We start from the raw sequence: 23,967 nt of genomic DNA, 5'->3' as shown, positions 1-23,967 counted from the left end.
GTGCTGTGGGATTGCATTGTTCAGTTATCAAACTATAAGATTGCTGAAGTTCCACATCTTAGTTGTAAAACAGTAAGCTCTTCAAATTTGAATAAGTTCAGGACTTATCTTGTTTGCAAGTGTTTTCTGACTAACCGATGATGAATCAGTAAGGATTGTAAATGCTATAATCAGCCTAGTGTTTGTTTTAATGCCTGATATGTCTTTTCATTGAGTGTGAGCAAGAGTTGTATTATTATATCTTCTATTACTGTTTTGTAGCAGCCAGATGTAGATACTTCAATGAACTGATACTCTATGCAAAATTTGTGAATAAATGCCTCTGAGCAACAGAATTATTTCAGTATGTTATGGTCTGGTAAATGGCTGACAAAATGTTTGACGAAATGGCCCTGTGGAATAAGCGAATGTTTCAAATTAGTTATGTCTACGCAAGTGCTTGTGAGAATGCCTCTGTTGTGTATATGGGAATTGTGATGTGAATTTGGGTCCTCCAATTTCTGAGAAAGTTACTGTCTAAAACAACAAATCATTTAACAAATTCCTTGGAAGAAAGAGTTTGTTGTCATGGGGAAAATATATGGTTTGGGAAAATCAGAACAGATCTTGTTAAGTTATATATTAGAAGATGGCCCAGATTTTCCAACCCGATAAGAGAACTGAAATACTCAACATGTATGAAGAATATAAGAAACTTCCTTCATAGGTTCAGAATGATTTACCCTTCATTGATTATGTGGATTTTCATTCAAAGCTACAGAACAAGAATAATGTCCCAAAAAAAAAGTACTATGAGTTGACCCAGGATTTTCTTGCAAAAGATGGGTGCAGAGATTGTATGGGGAGTTTGCAGCAGACAATAATCAGCCTATAGGTGAACCAAATTTCAAACAAGATTTGGTAGACTAGGGAGAGAAAAATGTTACACAAGTTTCAGATGCTCTTGGGAAAAAGGAGCAATCAACTACCAGTGATTTGCAGCCTTCTCATGATCATGTAGAAGATACTAAATATGGTATAGATCTTTTGATTGGTAGTATGGAGGCAGAGGTTTCTTGTGGGTTTGCCTACACTAGTGCTCTTGATGTGCATGTTCATAATGCAATAGAGAAGATTGTCCAATATGTCAATGATGAGGACTATGTTAGAAATAGGAAATATTGAGAGAGGGGGGTTGGGGTAAATCAGTCTTCAAAAAAACTTTTGCCCTACTATTGATATCTTTTATAACCTTATAACATGCACATGTGAGTAAACTGAAATGTAATCATAATGATAACACTATTCAGCTCATAACACTATAATTTGTTAACTAGGGAAAACTAAGCCAAGGGAAATCCCCGGTGGGGATGGTACCCACAAAGTGATCCATTAATCAAAAGTATCTTGTGAAAGATACAAACCTTGTTAGGAGTCTATTACATCTGTATAGTGTCTTTGTTCTTGTTAGAGGACTAGTCCTTGTTAGAAACCTCAACGCTGTTAGGAGTTATTATAACAATTACAAAATGTATGCAAGATGAGCCGACTGCCAAAACATGCAATATACAATAAGATTTTGTACACAAAGGTATAGATGCATAAACCTTTGACTATGTTGATAGCCTCTATATCTGATTTGTACTTTGTAGCTCATTGTACACAACTTCACATACTTCGATCTTTCTCTGCTTTAACATCAAATTCGCATCACAACATGATAGCATTATAATCACATAATACTTGCACACAACTTCACATCCAAGTCTTTCCTTTATACAATGTCATTCAGTTCTGTCAGCCTTCATATCTTTCACACGTGTCCCAAAATGCAGAATTGACCTTTGCTCACTTAGGGTTAACATCAAGGATGTCGTCCCTAATTGGCTAAGTAATTGTTTTGGTAAACAAAACATTTTTTTAACTTAAAATACCTCTTTCCTTAACTTTGTTCTGTCCTGTCTGTGCATAATTGCAATCACTAAATCCTTCATATCTCTGTCTGTACTACTCATCAAGAATTGTGCTATTATATGTAGAATCATCATAACCTGTTCATGCTTCCCTCAAGTGTGCACGTGCCCAATCGCAGGCTAGGAACTACACAAACCAAAACAATGTCTATGCTGACAGATGAACTCTGTGATACCTAAACATTTTTCTAAGTCTTCAAACTGAAATTGTATTCCATAATATGCTGACTTTATACAAGTGATTTGTTGCCATAAATGACAACCTCAATTCATTTTCATATTCTCCTCTTAGCCAAATTGTCCACAAAGTCAATATCTTTTATGAGTGTTGATGCGGGCTTAAGGCTCTCTATGTATGTTATGTAACCTTCTTGTGATGAATTTATTTTTGAATGTAGTGCTGCCCTTAATTCTTTTTCACATATGGGTTTGAAAGATGACATTGATGATATGGATATGTATGATGAAACATTTTTTTCTACCTCATGTGCATTTGACTTACCTCATCCACCTACTAGATCATATTTTGATAATATATGAGAAGGTTGAAAAGCATTTTTGGAAGGAACAATTAGAGAGAAGACAAAAAAGTTTCAAAGAGGAGTTCTCAAAGACATCAAACTATCTACATCTTCTTTCAGATTGTTATCATCTTCTCAATCTCACAGAGATCTATTCTGAAGCATTAAGGAAGAAGGAAGAAGAAGTGGTCATCCTTTCTTGAGAGCTTAGAATACTAAGGACATCCTAGAGGCTTTGTTAGCATCATTTCATGAGGCAGAAAATCAGATTGTTGAGCTTAATTAGGAATTAATTTTGACACACTCTCACTTATCCAATATTCATATGTGGTTGTTGTGGAGGTTGATAGTGATTTTAGCAAGAGGGTTGATCAACATGGGCATTCTTCATCCACATTTAGTGGGCACATAGTAGTGTATGATGGGTCATCGAACAAGGTTGTGGTATGCACTATGACTATATAGTGAGGAGTGCTGATCACTTTTCGTTTGATCCACATGTAGAGGACTTGATGAGGCATAGGTGTGGATTGACTCAAAGGTTCCACTTTCCATTGTGGGATGAAGGTCTTCCATCATCAGAAGATAGGATTAGAGGTTGTAAGTGTTCGACACAAATGTCTCATGTAGATAAAGGTTTACACAGTGGTTATGGTGCCAGTTGCTACCAGCTGGGCAACTTGTAGAGTCGACACATCCGTAGGGGTCTTGTTGAGGTTGGATGTAGTTGTGAGGTTGTAAATTCCTTTACTGGTTTGTATCTTCTTATGGATGATGGATGTCAGAGTAGTTTGCTTGGGGGCCCAAGTATTGATAGAGTTAGTAGTGTAGCTTGGTTGGGCTCCATTGATGGGCTTCACCAATCTTGGCATGGTGAAGATGAGGTCAAAGTTGTCTGATAGGAGTTTGATGATCTTCTTAGATAAGTTTTGATTTTGAGGGATTCTTCATGTGCACTGGTTTTGGATAGTTGGTGTGATATATGTCCTTATACAATTGGGGGAGTTGAGATATGATGGCTTTTTGTGTCGCTCTCTTTTGAGATGTTCCCTCTTGCGACAGCTACTATTGGATTACTCTATGGTTTCCAACATGGTGGTATGATTTGTGAGGTAGTCTGGCCGATATTATCTGCTTCATGGGCACATGTATTATAGGAGTTAGTGGGTGATATTAGGGACATCACACATGTCGTAACTTGGGACCCAGGTGGGGCATTCACATGGGTTATGTATTAGGGAGTTGAAGGGATGATTTGTTGAACTCCTTTTTTGATGGAGGTTGGTGTTTTGTTGAGTTCCCTCCACCTCTTGATATGAGAGGTGTATGTAGCAGTGTTACGGGACTCGGACTCGCCTCTGACTTGGAAAGTCAAAATCGGACTCGGCAACCAGACTCGGCAAGGACTCGAAAAATTGAAAAACCTATGAAATTCAAAGATTTTTAAGGATTTTAAGATTGTTTCATGCATCTTTTAGTCAATTAACATCAAATACACAATAATTGAGATAAATAGAAGCTACTTAATACGCATACACAATTTTGCATAGATCACATAAGTATAAAAGCAAATTTCTGAAGGAAAAAAACTGAATAACACAATATAAACTTAAAGTTATAAACTATAAAGTATAAACTTAAAGTAATAAACATAGTGTCACTCCAGTGTCAAAGACTCAAATGTCTACAATATTCATGGATTACGGAATCCATGATATCAAATTCAAAAGTTCAAAACATATATAAAAATAACAACTAGAAGACTAAGACTCATAGTAGTCTATGTCCTCCTACGAGTGCGCCTAATATAAGTCATGGAAGACTCTAGAGCCATCCTCTCTCCTTGTGTTTGAGGCTGAGCTTGAACCTCATCCTCATCATCATCCTCATCTTCACCCACATAATTCTCGTCATCAGACTGGGATCCATCACTCCTAGCCTCAGGGTCCTGCACTCTGTCTCCTTGTGCTCTAGCCTCCTCAACTGCCATCGCTACTACCTCAGCCTCCCGATCCACCTGATCTACCCACTCCACATCTTCATCATTGAAGACAAGATCAGCCATCTTTGTGTTCCACTTTGCATGAGGATCAACATTCTCTAATACAATCGGTGATGTATTGATGCCAAGGATCTGTCTATGGCGAAGGCGAAGGTTGTAGTGAACAAAGACAAGATCATTTAATTTTTTCACTGCCAATCTATTGCGCTTCTTCGAGTGTACGTGCTCAAATAGACTCCAATTACGTTCACATTCTGATGCACTAGGTGGTTGGCTCAAGATGTGAATCGCAATCCTCTGTAAATTTGGCACCTTTGTGCCAAACATCTCCCACCATGCATCTAAAACAAGAAAATTTTGAATCATATCAATAACTTTGAATTTATCAAGTTAAAATGGTAATAGAATTACTATTAGAAATTAGGATGTAGAATCAAAGATTTTTACCAGGCATTAATTCTGCCTATTTTTCTTGCACAACTCTCGTGCAAATAAGTCCCCCTGACCTTTCTTAAACAACTCAATCTCAAGAACTATAATTGTTCCAACTGTTGAATCAGGTGACATTCTCGCTACATCTTAGAGGCCGCTCCACCCCTCATCATCAGCCTTGAAATGTGGGCTGAATTGGTATGCTGGATTAAGAAAGTAGGCCGCTGCATATATAGGTCTGTGAAGTAGATTGTGCCAACGTCTATCAATGACATCCCATATAGGCCCATACCTATCTCGATTCCCTGCAAAAAAAGAGCGAATGGCCTCCTTCACCCTATCCATGCCCTCATAAATGTAGCACATTGAGGGCTTCTCTCCATCAACAATTCGTAGGAGAACAACAAGTGGCTTTACAAATTGCAATCATTATGAAAGTTGGAAGAGAAATGATCAGCTTTAAGTTTTTTCTTTAAAAAATGAACAATAATTTATAAGATTATTTCATAAACAAAATAAAGTTGAAATGAGAACAAAAAGGAAAATTACCATCACAATATCAACAATCGGTGTCCAAAAAGAAGCCTCATCAAAAACATGATTAGGTGCAGCAATCCCTGCAGTGGTCTTTGCATATGATGATGCAATCCACTCCTCACTAACAAACATGCGTCTCAAACCTCCCTTTGAATCAAGCAAAGATTTCAATGTGAGAAAATTGGTTGCAAATCTAGTTTTCATAATTTCTGAAAGAAAAACATGGGAAAACCATTTGGACCAGGTGCTTTGTTTCCTTCTAGAGAACAAACAGCTTTGAAAATTTCTTCATCTTTGGGAATAGAGCTTAACAATTTATTATGTTCCTTCGAAACCAAAGGTGGAATCATTTTGAGAAAATCAGCTTGGTGGTCCAGATTAATATTAGGATCAACAGTCATTAAAGAAGAAAAAAAGGCAACCATTTCTTCCATAATGTCTTTATCCTCAGTAATCTTCAGATCCCCCTTTTTCAAATGTGAAATGTGAGTTTTAGCTCTGTGCTTGAGGGTAGAGAGATGAAAGAATTTGGTATTTTTGTCACCTTTGCTCAACCATATCAATTTTGATCTTTGTCTCCAATAGATTTCTTCTTTAGTAATGATGTCATGATATTGGGCCAACTTATCATTTTCTTCTGTAATAAGGTCAGGAGTGTATCCTTCCTTCTGAATTTTATCCTGAATTTTTTGGATGTCTTCCTTGATAGCATATTTATTCTCAAAAATATTACCAAAACAGTGTTTGTTCCATATTTTAACTTCTTTTTTAACATTTTTGAGCTTGGAAGCTACTCTATAGAGAGCAGTACCTTCAATGTCTATATTCCACCATTCAGCTAGTTTGCTTTCAATCTGAGGATGCTGCAACCACATCTTTTCAAATCTAAAAGGAAAGTTTTTCTTGAAGTTTATCTTTACAGCAGTAAAGATCAGAGGAAAATGATCTGACCCAATCTTCTGATAGGCTTCCAACTTACAAATAAAATCTTTTGTCCAGTTAGGAGAGATAAGAGCATGATCAAGACGAGCCTGAATACATTCATTACCAACTCTCTTGTTACTCCAAGTAAACTGGATTCCATGGAGGTCCATATCCATTAAACCCTCCTTGTTAATGAAATCCATAAGATCCAGTCTACCTTCCAGTTGACTCATATTTCCTCCCTTTTTCTCATGGTCATAGAGAGGAACATTAAAATCACCCATAATGATCCATCGACCAAGATAATCCTTACTTTTTATATTGGATAGAGTTTCCCAGTCCTTTTTTCTAAGGTTCTTATTGTTGGGAGCATATATATTGACAATATACCTATCTTCCTTACGATCAATGCTAGTAATTTTGGCTACCATTAGATATTTACTAGCATTCAAAATGGAACCTGAATAACAATTTTTCTTCCATAACATTAGAGTTCCCCCTGAAACACCTTCTGAACTACTAGCATTTATTGAGTAATTTTTAAAGAATTTAATCTGTTAAGCTTTCTCTTTATCCATCTTTGTTACTTGCAATAAAAGAAAATCTGGCTTTTGCTCTCTAACAAAATTCCTGACAACATCAAGCTTATGGATGCTATTCAACCCCCTAATATTCCAAGTTATAATTTTCATTACTGTTTTTTAGGGGTAAAATCCATAATAGTTGCTTGTCTTCCATCAGCAATATTCTGCATACTCTCTAATTCTCTCGTTTTCCTAGAGGATCTTCTTCCAATTTTATGTGGGATACCAACATCTGGTTTCACCTTTGTTTGCTGATCCATTCTACTTCCAAATTTTTCCGAGGTACGATTAATAGGTTTCACCTTAACTTGCTGATCCACTTTATTGCTTCTAGTCTCTACCCCCTTAAAAATTGAATTGGTCTTTTTTTCAGCCTTTTTTCTTTGATTTGGTTTATGCTTTGAGTCTTTTCCTTCCTCCTTTGAAACTTCTAGGATAAGATCATTCCTAAAAGGAACAATATCTTTACACTCAGTAATATCTGTCTCCTCTAATAGATCTCCAGAGTCAGCCAGGATTTCCCCTTCCTCAAGATTCTCCTTCTCATCTAAATCTCCCCATTGATCTTCCATCCTTTTATAAATAACAATTTGTTTCGATAAATCTGCGAAGTCTTCTATATTTTGTTCTGGCCTCACAGATTGAAACATGGATCCATTATCACTTTTTCCAGAGTTCTCTTCTTAGGTTGTAGCACAGGTTTATTCCCCACGGATCTATTCCTTTCCTTTTGACTATTCTCGAAATCTTTATCAGTGGCTTCATCTTGAGCTTTTGAAACCATGATTTCCTCCTTCTCTTTCAAGTGAGAAACTTTAGGTTTCCACACTTTCTTCTAAACTTTAGCCTTCTTCACTTCCTTTTCGGTTCTTGAATGATTCTTACTTTTATTGGGACAATTTCTAACCAGATGACCTTGTTTTTTACAGGCATAGCAGGAATTTGGAAGAGCTTCAAAAATAATTTCTTGTGTTTTCTTTCCAAGCTTGGAAATTAATTCCACCTTTTCTGGAAGATGATTCAAGTCTGCCACCTTAACATAAAGTTTGGCACTATGAAGTTTGGTTCTGGCAGCCGTAGCATTATCCAAAGCCACCAGTTCACCAAATGAGCTAGCAATACCTTTAAAAATATCTTCATGCCAAAATTCTAAAGGGAGGCCAGGGAGTCTAGCCCAAATCGGGGTGTTTAAGAAAAAAGAGTCTGATAAATCCATATTAGGCTCCCATTTTTTAATAGTGAGAGAACTTTTCCCAAATGACCACGGGCCTCCACAGAGAACCAGATTCATATCTTCCTTATAGTTGAAAATAAACGATAAAAAGCCATTCGACATGGGAGCAATATCAACATCCCCTTTAATAACCCATTTCTGTTTGACCATTTTCCTTAGAGACTCTAAATCTGGTCTAGCCCCTAAAAATTTTCCCACTAGAGTAAAATTCATGGAAGACACAGAAAAATCAACTAAAGGATCCGGGATAAAGATTTGAAACTCACCTTTCTCCCAACAAGATTTAGCAGTCACCGGTGGAAAGGATGATTTACCATTAGGTTTTTTGCCAAAAAGAGAAGACCAAGTCCTTTGCTTTGAAAACCCTACCTTTGGCCCTTCAGAAAACTTTTCCTTATTGGTCTCGACAATAACCAAAGGGGTTTTATCTTTCTCGGAAACCTGCCCCGGCGCGTGAATTGCAGAAGAGGAATCCAAGAGAGGGTCTTGGACCCCACAACATGTGCCTGAATCACACATAGACTTGTCCATATTGGCCATAAAGATACTTTCTGTCCCATCATTCTTTTGTAGATTCTTCTCAGTACCTCCTCCAGTTCCTCCAGGATCTGTACGTCCTGCCAAATTCTCCCCAACCAGTTTCCTGCCTTCCTGGGAACCAGCTAATTCAAAAAAGGTGAGAGCACCCATCCTTTGTCAAAGAGGGACTTGTTTGCACTGCATGTTTGAACCCCTCACAAAAACCTTATTTATATTTTAAACTGCTGTAAATTGTGTGCATAGCTTAGTGTTCAAGGGTTGTTGATCAAGTTTCTTTCTTTACAATGGAGCTTTCTCTTATAGGCTATAGTTCAAAGAAAGGTCTCACCTTACTTGCTGTTGTGTTTATTGTTGTCCAAAAGGATAAATCCAAGTGTTAACAGATTTCCAAACCCAATAGACATGATTGTTCTGATCAGGAAAAGAGATATGGTTATAATTATGTATGGATATGTCTAGTTATATAGGTGGACCTGGCACTGCTAAAAAAAATCAGTCACAGATGATTGTGAAATAGGCATTTGAAAATTTACAATCTAGTGGTCTAGATGCATGGAAGTTGGAAAATTTTTGGAAGGTAAAGGTTTTTTTAAAATCGGTCCTCAAATGATTAAGGTGCATGTTGTAAAGCTCTGCGTACAGTCTTCATGATTTATGATGGAAAAGTATTTTACCATGCCTTACCAGATAGAATAGAGTAGAAGCAATATTTGAATATGAAACTTTTACCAAATTCTCAACTGTACATTGCCATTAAAAGAGGCTTCAACAACAATTCATCAAAACCTATTCAAAGTGAACGCAGTTTACAATTTCAAGCAATGGATCATTCATGAAGCTTTCACTCAGTTTCTTTTGCAGTTTATTTCTTCCAATCTTTAACTGCTGCTCAACACTCCCATCCCTTCTCACACACTTACCTCTTCCTTCACATTTTTCTTTCTCAACTGTTCTCTTGGCCTGAACTTTATTTCGCACCATAGTGAGCCATGCAATGCCTCTCTTTTCACAGCACAGCCCTTGTGGAGTCTCCACGGGGCAGTCTAACTTCTCCCAGTCTCTATGTAGTCACGCTTCTCTCTATTTCTGATTTCCCTTTGTGTGCTGGACAGAGTATAGTAACTCAAGCAGCGTAAGTTTTTCTCCTCTTTTCTGCCACTACCTACCATACAAACCCCTTATCTAGCATGCAGCCTGGATCACCAATGCCTCTTTTTAGCTTTTGCATCTTGCAATTATATACCTCTTCAAATGCTTGATGCCTGTTCATGGAATGTCATCAGAATTTGAGGTGGCTGGCCTTCATTGCATCATGTGTAGCTTATTGGTATCCTCAAAGAATGCGAATATTTCAATAAAACATTAACTTTTGTTTACACGACAACTGTCACTGATTTAGGCACTTCAACAACGTTTTCTACATATCTATTTGTATCCTCCAGTAATCGCAATCGATGAGACCATATTACAATGAGCATTCTATGGAACAGTTTGATGTCCTGCCTGTGCTTCTACATTAGTGTACATGTCTACCCAGAAGAGAAACCATTATGCTTCAAAGGATATCTGAAATTGGTTTAAGGCCTCTACAGGCTTGTGATGCCGCTAATAAGTAATAAGGTTATGGGGTGTGGCTTTACAGCTGCCAATTGGATTTGCTCATTAGTGCCTGGACTCTAAAGCGTTTTGGAAAAAACATTTTTGTACATATCCTGTTATCATTGTAGTCCATGAATTCTACAGACCATGAAGTTGATATCTTCTAGGCAGTTGCAGTTCTTATCTGTATCTTAAAATTTCTCTTTCACCCTCGTTATGAATTCTGCTAAACTGATTAGAGTGAAGTCAGACCAAACAAATCCAAACTAAAGAAACAAACAGGAAATATTTTTGGGTGGTGCTGATTGCCAATTTGTTTGGGTGTTCTTGCACCAATTTAAGAATATCTCCACTGCCTTTTGTAAAATAGGATTCTAATGTCTAAATCTCATGTAACATGATTCTTAAGAAATTTTTCATGTGCAGAGAAAGCCACTATCTTGTGGCATATAGAAGTCTTTCTTTTTTCACTTATTCACTTGGGTTTTTCATTATATCAGTCTGCTATGGTACTTAATCACACTGCTTTATATCAATAAAAATGTTATTATATCTATGTTCGTTATATGTATTCATGTCAAATTGTATTTGGAATTTTAATCTGTGATCAAATATTTTGTTACACAAATTAGTTCATTATCTTTTGACAGAGATAGCATTTTGTTAGAATATTCAGTTTCTTTTCCAGTAGATTCTTTTTAGTCGTCTGCAAAATTAGTTCTGTTTTTAGAGTTTATATTTTCTGGAATGATTGAGTTGATTTTGTTTATTTTTGGAAGTTTACCTGAGGTGTCATGTGAAACTGGCATTCTGCAGGATTATGATTTGTCTCAAACTGGAAAATGTTACAGAACCTTAAAGTTTGTGTTTCCTGCTTTTATTGATTCCTTCTCAACTCCATTTGACAATCAATGGATTAGAGAATCAGTGATAATGACTGTGATGTTGAGGTCATCCCCTAACATGCTAGAAGGAGGCACAGGGTATGCTTCTTCCATTGATTAAGAACTATGATTCCTGCACATGTGATATTTAACTTTGGTATATACTGCACTTCTACCATTTTTGTTCTATTTTTTTGTTTTACTAGTTTAATTGTAGTTTTAGTTAACTCTTGCTTCTTTTCTTTATTGTCTTGATAGATTTGTCTCGACTTATAATTAAGGCAATTTCCTGTTAAATTTATGAACCAGAAATATAAGATTGCAACACATGAAATACAAAAATTCGAAATGATAGATAACACTAAGGAATGATCCTGAGAAAAACCCTCCTCCTCGAGGGAAACAATCCAGCCCATAGAGATATAGTGCTTTTATTCAAATCTGAGAAACAATTACAAGAAGTTGCATATGATTGAAATTGTTAGAATCAATCAATTGATAAGCCTGATAATGTAAATAATCAGATTACTCCACTTCTGGTATGAGACCAACTACCATACTCAAATGCTCATAAAAGTCTTTCACAAATAGCTAGATGATCAAGTACTGATCGCTAGAATCACATTCAATGAACACACACACACACACACACACACATATTACCGTTCTGTTGAAGTATAGAGCACTGAAAAACTCAGATTCAGAAACTATACACGACACTGAAACTTTTCGTTTCACCTTAATTGGGAACGAAGCAGTTATACTTTCAGACAATTATTGCACAATCAATATGATGATAGATGGATTCACAATATACCCTGAAGTCTTCTCAAAGGCTATACCAAAAATGACAGTTACATAACAAATGGCACTTCCAATTAATGAACCGATGCCACACAAGAGACAAAGAAAGAATATGAATCAATGAAGACATAAGGGAAACCGATGACTTCATAACCACCAACATTAAACCAAAAATAAGTGTGGTGCCAATATTATAAACATCCAAAGAAGATAGCCAGCAAGGAGATAGTATATGCACAAAGCCAAATAGGATGCCAAAATGGAATACGGACAAGAAAGCATGGGCCCAGTGCCAAGTTATACAAAGAAGGTGCCATGTCAAAATGCTTCCAGTGAACATAGAAAAGAATAAAGAAAAGTCTTGAACACGTAATGAAATGAATACACTCAACAAGAGCAACTGCAAGGGTCGAAAAATGATTCTAAAATTGTGAATGGCAGATTGCAGTAGGTACGTAGATCTGTCTCGCAGCTGTAACTTCAACACTAACTCTTAGCAAGAGAGAGATCTTCAATATGTCATCTCATGACAAGTGCACATAGCTGCAACCAGAAGAGATGTCAACAAAAAAAATCTCGTTACAAATTTTCTCAAAAAATATTGTTATTTCCGCATAACAATATTCACAATAGCTAATCCTAGAGAATGAATAAAAAAACAAAGATTAATCATGGAGTCACATGATTTCCACCATGGCTACTCTCAGAGGGTGGATCCACCATAGCTTCTCCTAGGTCGTGGAAAAAGGGGTTTCACCTCAAATTTCTCACAGAGAAGAACTCATTAACAAGGGATTTCACTTCAAACTTCTTTCACAGAGAAAAACTCACTAACAAGGGATTGCTCCTCAAACTTCTCTCATTGGAAGAATTCATTAATCATATGCAAAGAATTACCGAAGTTGAGATTCTCTATTAGCAAGAGCATCATTCTCCATGATATCAAGCTTGAGCATCATTCTCCATGATAGCAAGCACATCTTAGAAGTAACAAAACTTCACTCTCGGAAGTGGCTTGGGGAGAATGTCTACAGTCTGCTCCTTTTTAGAAATGTACTTGAGCTCAACTGCTTTCCTTTCAGTTATATCTCTCAAGTAATGATATTTAATTTCTGCACGTTTGGTTCTATCATGAGAAACTAGATAAACCAAAAGCTTTACCCAAACTTTGGTTATCACAAAGAATCAGTGGAGGTTCCAGAGGCTGCTCAAACAAACATGTAAGTAATTTTTGAAGCTATACAATTTCTCTTGTAGCCAGACAAACTACAACATATTTTGCCAAAGCTGTACTTTGAGCAACACAAGATTGTTTTCTCTTGCACCAGGAAATTATAAGTGAACCTAGGATGAAACGACATCCTGAAGTGCTCTTCCTGTTAGCCGCACAACCTACCCAATTTGAATTGGAGAACCCCTACAAGTTTAGCTCTACACATGAAGAGTATTTAAAACTATATCCCACAGTACACAAACGTATCTCAATATGTGTTTGGCTGCTACAATGTGAATCTGTCTTGGTTCACAGATGAACTGACTTAAGTTTTTAATATAACATATATCAGGCCTTGTGTTAACCAACAACATTAAGGAACTAATTAATTACCTGTACATAGTAGGATCGACTTAATCTGAAATGGCTGCAATCTCATGTAACTTTTTTAAGATTAGCTTCCATAGGAGTCACCATATACTTACACTCTAAGATACTAAATCTCTTCAAAATATCAATAGCATATTTTCTTTGACTCAATATAATTTCATTTGATCTTTGCCATACCTCAAGTGCGAGGAAATAGTGCAAGAGACAAAGATGTTTCATTTCAAATTCATAAGTTAACTCCTCACACTTAATAATGAGATCATAATCAGTAGTGAGAAATAAATCATCAACATGCATCACTAAGATCAGCACTTTCTCATCACATACATTGAAATATAAATTTGGATCAGCATCATTCTTTAGGAAGCCCAAGCTCAAAAGATAATGATCAATTGTCTCATACCAAGCATGAGGAGCCTGTTTAAGGCCATGCAAAGCCTTTCTCAGCCTACACACATGTGTGGCTTTGTCATTAATTACAAAGCCCTTTGGTTGTTCAGTGTATACTCCCTATTCAATTATGCCTCTCAAGAATACGTTTTCGCATTCTTTTGATGAAGTCTCCGACCCTTAACTGCTGCAACAGCTATGATGGTTCTGATAGAAGTGTAATGTGTTACAGATGCAAAAGTTTTTTCATAATCTATGCCTTACTTTTGTGAGAATCCTCTAGCTACAAATCTAGTTTTATATTTTTCTACATTCCCATCAGTCGCATGTTTAGTTTTGAACAACCACTCAACAAAAAAACTTTCCTTGAGGCCTAAGGACAATGTTCCACAATTTATTTTTTGATGATGGATTGATAGTTCTCCATCATGACATCCTTCCAAAATTACCGATTTGAAACTTATTCAAAATTAGAAGGCTCAGATGCTATAATGTGACTCATGAAAGCTACATATCCTGCAAACTTATGAGGCCTTTTACTATTTCTAGAAGTGCCCATAGGGGATGCATATTTTTCATTCTCTTCCATAGTATGGCTTGCCCACAATGGTCTTTTCGTATTAGTTGAAATATTACTAAGACCTGTAAAAGTATCTATAGGATAAATAAGATATATAGGATCAACCAAGTCTTCTAAATCTGTAATCTCCTTCTGCATCTTTGAAGGTGAATCAGGATCAGCCATATCTATGTCTTGAGGAGGCTCAATATCTTCTTTATCACTTTCCATATTAGACTCTTTGAATTTCTTGTAAGCTACATCATCATTAAAAGAGACATCCCTACTGGTTTCAATTTGCTTTTGATCTGGAATGTAAATTCTGTATGCTTTTGAAGTTTCAGTATAACTGACAAAGATGCCTTGCTTTCCTGAAGGTTCTAACTTAGTTCTGTTATCTTTTGGAACATGAATATAGATAAGACATCCAATTTTTTTGAGATGACTAATATCTGGTTTGATACCTAAAAATGCTTTTTTAGAAGTCATGTTGTCTAGGAGTTAATGAGGACTACGATTCTGAATATATACTTTTCTCCTACAAGCCTCTGGCCATAGAAAAGTTTGAAGACTTTTGATCATGGATCATAGCCTTTTCTGCCTCAACAATTGTCATGTGTTTTTTTTTTTCAGTCAACTTTTTTTTGAGGATTATAAGGGACACAAAACTCTTTCTTAATCCTAGCTTCAACACAAAATTTATGAAATATACCATTAACATATTTTCCTCCATTATCAGACTTTAGAACCTATATCTTCTTGTTAGATAAATTTTCAACAGGTGCTTTAAATTCTTTAAATCTAGACAACACTTCATCAAATTCTTTGGACTTGAGAAAATAAATCCAGCACTTATGGAAAAAATCATCAATTAACGTAATTTAATTCCAAAAAGTACTAAGGGAAGCAACTAGCATTGGACCACATAAATCAGAATGAATAAACTCTAGGATTTCCTCTGCTCTACTTTCACTTCTATGAAAAGTACTTTTAATGTTTTTAACTAGAGCACACCCTTGTAGACATCTTCATGGTTTTGGTTCAGGTTTGGACGACCAACCACCACCTTCTCCATTGAAGACAAGGTTCTGAAATTTAAGTGACCTAACCTTTTATGCCACAACTCACTGGAACTTGTAGAATCATGAGCTATGCTTGAATAGGATGTGCTAAAAGCTTGTAAAGACTCTCATGACAAACACCAATCTCACGAGATAACTGAATGTTGGCGTCCTTCCATGAAAGAACCTTTCCATTAATAAAAGCAACATGATAACCCTTGTCTTCTAATGCTGAAATAGAAATTAGATTTCTCTTAATGCTAGGAGCAAAAACAATACTCCTCAAGTGAAGAGGACTTTCAGAATCCAACTGGAAGGAAGTAGAACTAGCATCCTTCAGAGAATAACATGCATCATTACCAACGATAACATGAAGATGAGAATCTTTTTCTTTAAAGTTGGAGAGGTGCTCATGATAGCTAATAATGCAATGAGATGCTCCACTATCAATCAGCCATGTATCGCTGTTAATAGGAACATTGCTGGAAAGTGCAGAAATAAATAAGAATCCTTGAAAATTTTCACTTGACTCTCTTTGAAGAGAAGAGTTCTCAACATTTGCAGTAGTTGCTTGAGGCTTTCGCCTTGAGGTACAATCTCTAGCAAAGTGTCCGAATTTGTCAAATCTGAAGCACTTGATCCTAGAAAGATCCTTCTTTTTCTTGGAATCCGGAGCTTACTCAAAATTCTTCTCTTTAAATCTTTTGATTTTTCCTTTCTCTCCTTTGCCTTTTGAAGTGTGGGCAAAAAGTACATGATCATCTTTATCATGATTTTTACATCCATCGCCTCTAGCTTCTAGTCTGAATTCTTCCTGAATGCTATCAACTCTCAACCTATCAAATTTGGGCAGTTCATCTCTTTCTCTTCCACACCTTGAATGAAGGATTCCCATCAATGGGGAAGTCCATTCATGGAAAACATGACCAAATCTTTATTTGTAAAGGATTCTCCAATTGTACTGGGCTGATCTTTCAAATCTGTAATCTTCTTGAAGTATGAAACTACTAATTCTCCTCTAGTCATTTTAACATGCGGAAGTAGACATCTCAGGGCTGGAGCTCTACAGGTGGTGTCATATAGGTCCTTCAAAGTCTGAAACATATCTTTGGCTGAATTCAACTTTGAAATAAAGGGAACCAAATGATCCTTAACCGAATCAATCAGAATCTTCTTTAGCATGACCTTGTTATTTTTCCATTGAGCTTTCTCAACTTCTTCAGAAGGTTCCACTACAACAGAATTGACATCGTCAAGGAGATCATTCTCTTCAAGAGTAATAAGGATTCTGAATTTCAAGGAAGAGAACTTTGAAGAACTGTAATGTCCCCTTTTTGGGACATTAGAAATACTGAAGTCTTATTATATATAATGTTAAAATTGTAAATGAGAGCTTAGACTTAAATTACTAAAAAGTCAATTTAATGATATAAAGAGGGCAAAAGGTCAAGGAGGAATAAGATGAAATGCCAAAGGGAAGTTGAAGAGTCACAAGGGAATAGGACAAAAGTCAGAGGGGAGTCAAAGAGTCTTAGTTTGTGTATTAAAAAGAGAAAGAGGCTCATTCCTGGGCATGCTTGATTTATTATTTCAGATTTCAGTTCTCTCTTGCGAGAGTATTTGGAAAGCTTCAGCTTTCAGCTAGTATGAGGACGTAGCCCCTCATCGCGGCAGACAGTGGACGCAAACCCATTGTCCGGAGACACATCAATTCAGGTGTTTCAGATGTGCTTACATGCTTTTATTCTAGTATTCCAATCTGATTGTTAAACTGTATTTAAGATTGGAGTTGTCAGTGTTGGTTATTGGATTGCTGTTGTATAATGCAATAACATTGTTTTAAGGAGTTGTATGTGAGTTTACTGGTTTTATGCTATTGGTTTATAACGCACTTTCATATGTTCAAATCCTGAATAGTATCTTGGAAAGAACGGTTTTTTTTTTGTGGAGAATCTGTTGGTTTTATTGTAGTATCGTATTATTTCTGCCTATGTTTTGAGTCTTGAATACTATATTCAAGAAGTAGCTGGGTACATATCGTTTGGAGTTTCTACTGCTCTCATTTGAGTTTGGTAATATATTTGCATATTTTAGTTTGGAATATATTTTTGGGAAAGATCGAGCAAATATTTGGTTAGGGATGTTTTAGTGGTATTAGAGCTTTCAAACCTGCCATCTTGTTGGGCAGAAGCAAGTTTACTAGAAAGGTTATCAATTTTATGAATAGTGTTGAAATCGTCTCTATGTTTCCATTCAAATCTTGAAAGATTATCTTGAAATTGGATTTTAAAGTTTATGGTATATCCAAATTCCAGTGCGAAGGGCTTTTTGAACGGGGTTGTTTGATATTTCAGAGGATGTAAGCATCAATTGAGGAACCAAAAGAGATGAGCTTCTCTCACATTCAGTAGTAATCGGTTGATAGTACTGTTACATTATTTCTCTAGTAATCGGTAGGCAGTATAGTGCATTTGCTTCAATCAAGGTCCTTTATGCTAGCGTGAGGAATATTGGAGGAAGTTGTTGTTCATTAACAAGGAGAAGGCACAGGGCCAGGACCCACAAAAGGTGCAGGAAAGACGAGTATAAAATATCTGGCCATATATAATACTCGTTCTCATATATGTTGTGCAACATAAGAAAAGGTGGAGGCTCGGCTATAGGAGGGCGGCCATAATATTGCTACAACAATCACTCACAAGAAATATGTGGAGAAAAAAAGTATATTATTTGTAAAACTCGATATAGTTGTCATGTTAAGGTTACAGGTACAAAGAAGGAATTGGGTTAGCAATGAATTGATATATTTTCCTTATAGTCTAGATGTATGCTCAGAACTTATTCACGGGGTGACACGATAAAGGTCAAAATATTCCATTGTTGGGGGTTTTCTAGATATTTGTTTTGGTGCAAAGATTGGCAAATAATATGCGTGAATGTTCTTCTGGACGGAATTGAACGAACTGTTTGAAATTTTTATGGTATTGCCAAACAAAGTTCATATTTGTTACTACCAAGGGACTGTACATTAGCGAAGACAAGATATTCCCATCTCTGGGTCGACTTAAGCATTGACGGTCCTTGGAAATAAATACTTGTGTTGGAGTTGATGGAGCCTAAAAATTTAGGTCTCCATTTGTGAAATGATGTTGGAAATTTGATGAAATATCCTTGTATGAAGATTTTGAAAGAATCCTACAAGTGGAGGCTTTCATATCCTTTACAACAAATTCCCATAGGGAAATAGGATTGAATGAGATTACTGTGACAGGCATTTTTCCCACCATTGGGCAGGATTTTCAAATTGATCTTTTTGTTCTTTTATCAAGGCATTATTCGAATTATCATGTCAAATAATGTCAGAGGTTAAAGCATTTATTGGAAGTTTTTCATCACTTGCAACCATTTCACAACCTTAGGCCTGCAATATAGCTGTTGTCTTCACTTCAAGCAAGGAATTCTGAGGACAAATGTATATTATATCAAGAAATGGTGGAATGTTTCTAGACCTGTATCCTAGATGCACAAGGAACATTTTCAGAACAAAAAAATGTATGCAAAATAATGCATAATGAATATTGACAATTTGAAACACATTAGATATAAATGTTCCAGAAAATCTGATACAAGGGGAGTTTGCTAAGGAAATATGTAAAACTTGCCTTGTGTATACCAATAGGAGGTAAAGAGTTTGTGCATACTGAAATGAGCATTTCTTGCATGTTTGTTGCATGCTTGGACTAGAGATTATGTGGGATTCTATTCATATCAAGAGGTTGTAGATGACAATGAAGAAAATTGCATGAATTCAGAAGAGATAAGTATTACGGATTTTGTTATTTTGCTTAGGATCTATTCATTCTCAATTCAATATGTGTGTATTGCAAGTGATATAGAATGCATAAATCAACCAGGGTGTGAGCAGCATTGATGTATTGCATCAAGGGCAATTCCATTCACAGGAACATGAACATGTTTTTGTCTTAGTTCTTTCCTTCTAGCATGTTCTCAGTATTGATGCATTTTACCGATGCATTTCAAGCTTTCCCATCAGGTTTAGTTTTGTCCTTTAGAAATTCTATATATCTAGTAATAATTATTTGAGCAGCTAAATAATGGATCCACTGGTCTGTAGCTTTGTTTTCAGAATCGTACCCAAGGAGCTCTTGCATAGATTGTTTGACAATGATGAAGAGAACAGGCTTGCAGGCTTGAAGTGTGTGGGACTAAGGAGTTTGATCTGAGGAACATTGTAGGATGTATCTAGCTTGTGAAAGCAAGGAGACTGGTGTATTCATCGTTTTGCAATCTATTTGAGGCAGGCAGGATGTATTTTTCTCTAATTTTGGTCATATCTAATGTTTGGTGTGTCTATTGCAGGGTTAGGAGCACATGCGCGAGTGAAAGGGAGGTTGAGAGCTTGAGTAATGGGTAATGAAGGAGGATAAGTCAATACTTCTTCTTACACGATGAAATGAGAGGAGCCATGTCGGGATTGAGCCGGTGATATGTGAAAGTGGGGAGATTGGCAAAAGACTTGAAGATGAATCGGATTTTGTTGGAACTACTGGAGTGCCGAGATACAGACAGGTTTTCACTTGTGGATGTCAGACTGTGGACGCGTATGGAGAAAAGGTGGAGTTACGTGCAAGCACAACAAATACAAGAGTTATAAACATCTGCCATTTACTATATATAAAACGTATGAATAAACCTGTGGTTGTTCTTGGTTTTGATATATAAACATTAGTTAGTTTTTATTATGAAAAGGTACAATGTTTGATAAAGCAACGAACACCCTTCTAAAACTTATAAATATGAGATGTAAAAGCCAAACCAAAAGAGAGACTTACGAGAAAATTCATTCTTATATTTTAAAATTTTACCTATCCTATGCTCTATGATGTATTATATTTTTCAATGGGTGGAAAAATGAATATTTGAACTAAGCTTGTGGATTTGAGTTAATGGGTGGATTTTGTGTGACTCGGATATGTTCGCAATAGATGGATCATCTGTAAGGAATGTCTTTATTGTGATTTTATTTTTGACATTATTATTTATTTTAAATTTTGGAGTTTTAAATTATTAATAAGTTGCATCCTTTATAAATGTTTTTTATTATTTTCTATAAATATTTTAATATTTGGATAAGTGCACTGGGTCGTTATTGCATTTTAAAGTAGATATACATAAATATTGTGAAATATTTAATTATTTCCGTATTTATGTCTAATTTGTCTTTGCAAGAGTTAAAGTGCATTTTAGACTAGTTTAAATTGCGTTTATATAATTGATCCGTCGCGTCTGAATTATAAAAACTGTTTATAGTTAAAATATATTAATCTTTATAAAGTTGTACGTTTCAACTTATAATATTGACTCTGATTGCCCATTTAATTAAGCACTGGTCTTTTACTCCTAATTCATAATCCGTATGCTGGCAACTATTTCATTTCTTTCCATTGAAGAATTAATATATTCATTTGTTGCAATCATCTGTAATAATCACTTTTATTTAAAAAACATTCATACAATTATTTACTTTTATTTTAATTCGTAATTTGCAATCTTAAAGCTTTCTATAATTCTTGCCGTTTTGAAAGCTTTCATTGTATTCGTGTTTTATCCGATCTGCTTTAAGCATCTTGGATATAAGGTTGTGTTCCAGGATTAGGTACACCCGCCTCGGTTTTGCAGAGCCGCAAGTGCAGGAGATTTAGATCACGTTGATCGATCTTGTCAAGTTGGCCTTAACCAGTTGGATATCCCAGCATCGAGCAGGCAAGGCTCGTAGGATTTCAATCTGCAGTTTTGGGAACCAATAGGAGTAACCATATCTTATGCATTATCTGAATGAAGACGATGGGTACTAGGAATAGGGAGTTACGAAAAAGGCATAAAATTTCAAGCATAGTTGATGACTTTCACTTATAGACTCATAGCCATGTGTTGAGGAGTCGAGAATTGGGTGATGAGAGAGAAGGGGAAGATATTTCTTGCTTGCTTGGATTGAAACACACAGTCAGGAGTTTTTAGCAAGATAGAATCATTGACACCATTTTATGAATATCATCTTGGGCTTGACTATCATGCTCAGAAACAGTTACGAAATAAGCTACATTGCAGGGCAAAGAGATTATTTTTGAATATTGGTCCAGTGAACGGTTTTTCGTGTTAGAAGGATATGAGAACTGACAACATGAACATTACAACTCGAAAATCTACCATCGATAATACACATTAACTTCTCTAGGGGATTTGTTATAGCGGGGAGTTATCTCAGTTGGATTTCATGCTCGACTTTGTAATGACTAATTAAACATAACCATTGCTATGGGATTTGCTGGCCATTGCAGGAGACGTGGATATTTGGAAGTAATAAATTTCCAGTGGTATCAGAATTCACTTGAAATTTGGGTGCGTTACTAGTAGAATTGACGGAGTGGGAGCATAAAATTTTGAGGTTGGGGAAGGTGGATGAGCACTCAAAGACATTCGAGCTCATTTGAGGTCCTTGCGGGAATAAAGGAATCTATTGGAAGGCACGGGAAATTCTGGAAGAAGACGCAACTGAAACAGGTACAAGGAACTGGGCACTTGTGGAAGTCGGTTATGAGGAGTGGACAAGTAGAATCATTGTATCAGGATTAAACCAAGAATTTGGTGAAGTTTATTTACATTCCTTGGTTGAGTTGATGAGTTTGAAGCAGGAGGACTCTAAGGCATGAATAGAAGGTCATGTTGTGCACGGGAATCCCAAAACAATACGTGCAATACATGATGATAACATTTTGGTAAATTTGGCATCTGCAATAGCAAATAAAGGAATCAATATGTTTCGTTTTGACTCTGCTGGAAACGGGGAAAGTGATTGCCAGTTTCTATATGGAAATTATTGGAAGGAGGCTGAAGATTTGCCATCTGTAATTATATATTTTAGAGGGAAGGAGTTCAAAGTAAACACTATCATTGGGCACAGTAAAGGTGGGAATGCAGTTTTGCTTTATGCTTCCAAGTACAAAGATATTGACACTGTTATCAATATTAGTGCACCATATGCATTAGATAGAGGTATAAGGGGTCGCCTGGGCAAAGATAATGAAGATAGGCTTAAGCAATATGGATTTATTGATGTCAAGGATAGATCTGGGAACATGCTATATCATGTGACAAAAGAGAGTTTGATGGATCGGCTTCGTATTGATATGAAAGCAACAACTCTGTTTATTGTTAAAGATTGCAGGTACCCTTCACAAAAGTTGTGTACATTGAGAATTGACAGCCTATCTGAGTAAATTCCAAGAAAAGCTTAAAAGGGTAAAAAATAAGGAGGCAGAAGTAAAATCATCAATGAATGAATTTGGACAGGAACTAGATGAAGTGAAAAAGAAGCTGAAGAGTTGAAATCAAAGGTAGATGAGTGCGAAAGTGTTATATAGGAACTGAAAAAGCAAGGTAGTAATGTTACAACAAACATTGCAAAACAAAAGTGACATATTACTGCGAAGGAGACACAACATGAACAACTAAAATCTCGAAAGCAGGAGATGCTTGAAAACTTTGAAATTGAATAGATAAAACTTCCTACCTTATCAGGCCCAATGGAAATTGACGCGTCAGGTCCTAACTACCCAGTGACAAATTTTGATTACTCAAAAGTTAGCCCATCTCATCAACAGGATCTGAGATCAACTGATTGAGATATAGGGGATAGGAAGGATAACTATGCCAAGGGTAAAGTAAAGAAAACCAATAAATATTAAAGAAAGATTTATGATAAACATGGACATCCACAACATGCTAATGACAAACTAGCCTACAGAAGTGAAAATTTTGATATAAGAGCAAAAATTCTCAACATTTACAGAGAATATAAAAAACTTCTTAACCAAGTTCAGAATAACTTTCCATTCAACAATTACTTGAAGCTTCATCTAGAGCAGCAAAATAAGACGAATATGGCAAAAAAAAAGTATTTGGAAGTGGTTTAGGATCTCCTTGCAAAAGATCAGTGCAAGAATGTGTATGAAGAATTTCCAGCAGACCAAAACCATCTAATAGAGGGTCTTGAAAAAGTAGAGCAGTCAACCCCCATTGATTTGCAGCCTTTTGGTGATCACGTAGAAGAGGTGATACAGGGTGCAAGTTTCTACGTTGGTGATTTGGAGATTAGGTTTGACAAGCAGGTTGATGAGGTTGGTTGCACACAAGGTAATAACAGGTTGGGGTCTTTGTGTGATGAACCCTATATTTCCTATGCCCATGACTAGAATTCAGAGGAACAATCTAAGATAACACTACAAGACGATGAACCTCTTTAACATGACAATAATGACAT

At 36.2% G+C, this 23,967-nt stretch overlaps 2 protein-coding genes across 3 annotated transcripts in view; both read left to right on the top strand.

The window, feature by feature from the left end:
• The window catches only part of LOC149578701 (S-adenosyl-L-methionine-dependent methyltransferases superfamily protein), a 205,254-nt gene that overhangs the window by 61,670 nt on the left and 119,617 nt on the right, over positions 1 to 23,967 (top strand). For both annotated transcript variants that reach the window (XM_089831198.1, XM_089831207.1), the window contains exon 4: positions 11,142 to 11,308. In XM_089831198.1, the coding sequence (XP_089687324.1) occupies positions 11,142 to 11,308 (167 nt within the window). The remainder of the gene's footprint in view (positions 1 to 11,141; positions 11,309 to 23,967) is intronic.
• LOC149578702 (uncharacterized) lies at positions 19,742 to 22,924 on the top strand. The gene is made up of 5 exons (XM_089815436.1): positions 19,742 to 19,842; positions 20,007 to 20,057; positions 21,986 to 22,046; positions 22,172 to 22,256; positions 22,362 to 22,924. Exons 1-5 carry the CDS (start codon positions 19,742 to 19,744, stop codon positions 22,922 to 22,924), a joined length of 861 nt encoding a protein of 286 aa, XP_089671562.1.

Source organism: Cupressus sempervirens, chromosome 1 (assembly GCF_028749045.1).
Source record: "Cupressus sempervirens isolate cs-2001-9-10 chromosome 1, ASM2874904v1, whole genome shotgun sequence".
NCBI classification, from domain to species: Eukaryota; Viridiplantae; Streptophyta; class Pinopsida; order Cupressales; family Cupressaceae; genus Cupressus; species Cupressus sempervirens.
Note: the sequence above shows the minus strand (reverse complement) of the source record. Positions and strands in the feature narration are given on the sequence as shown.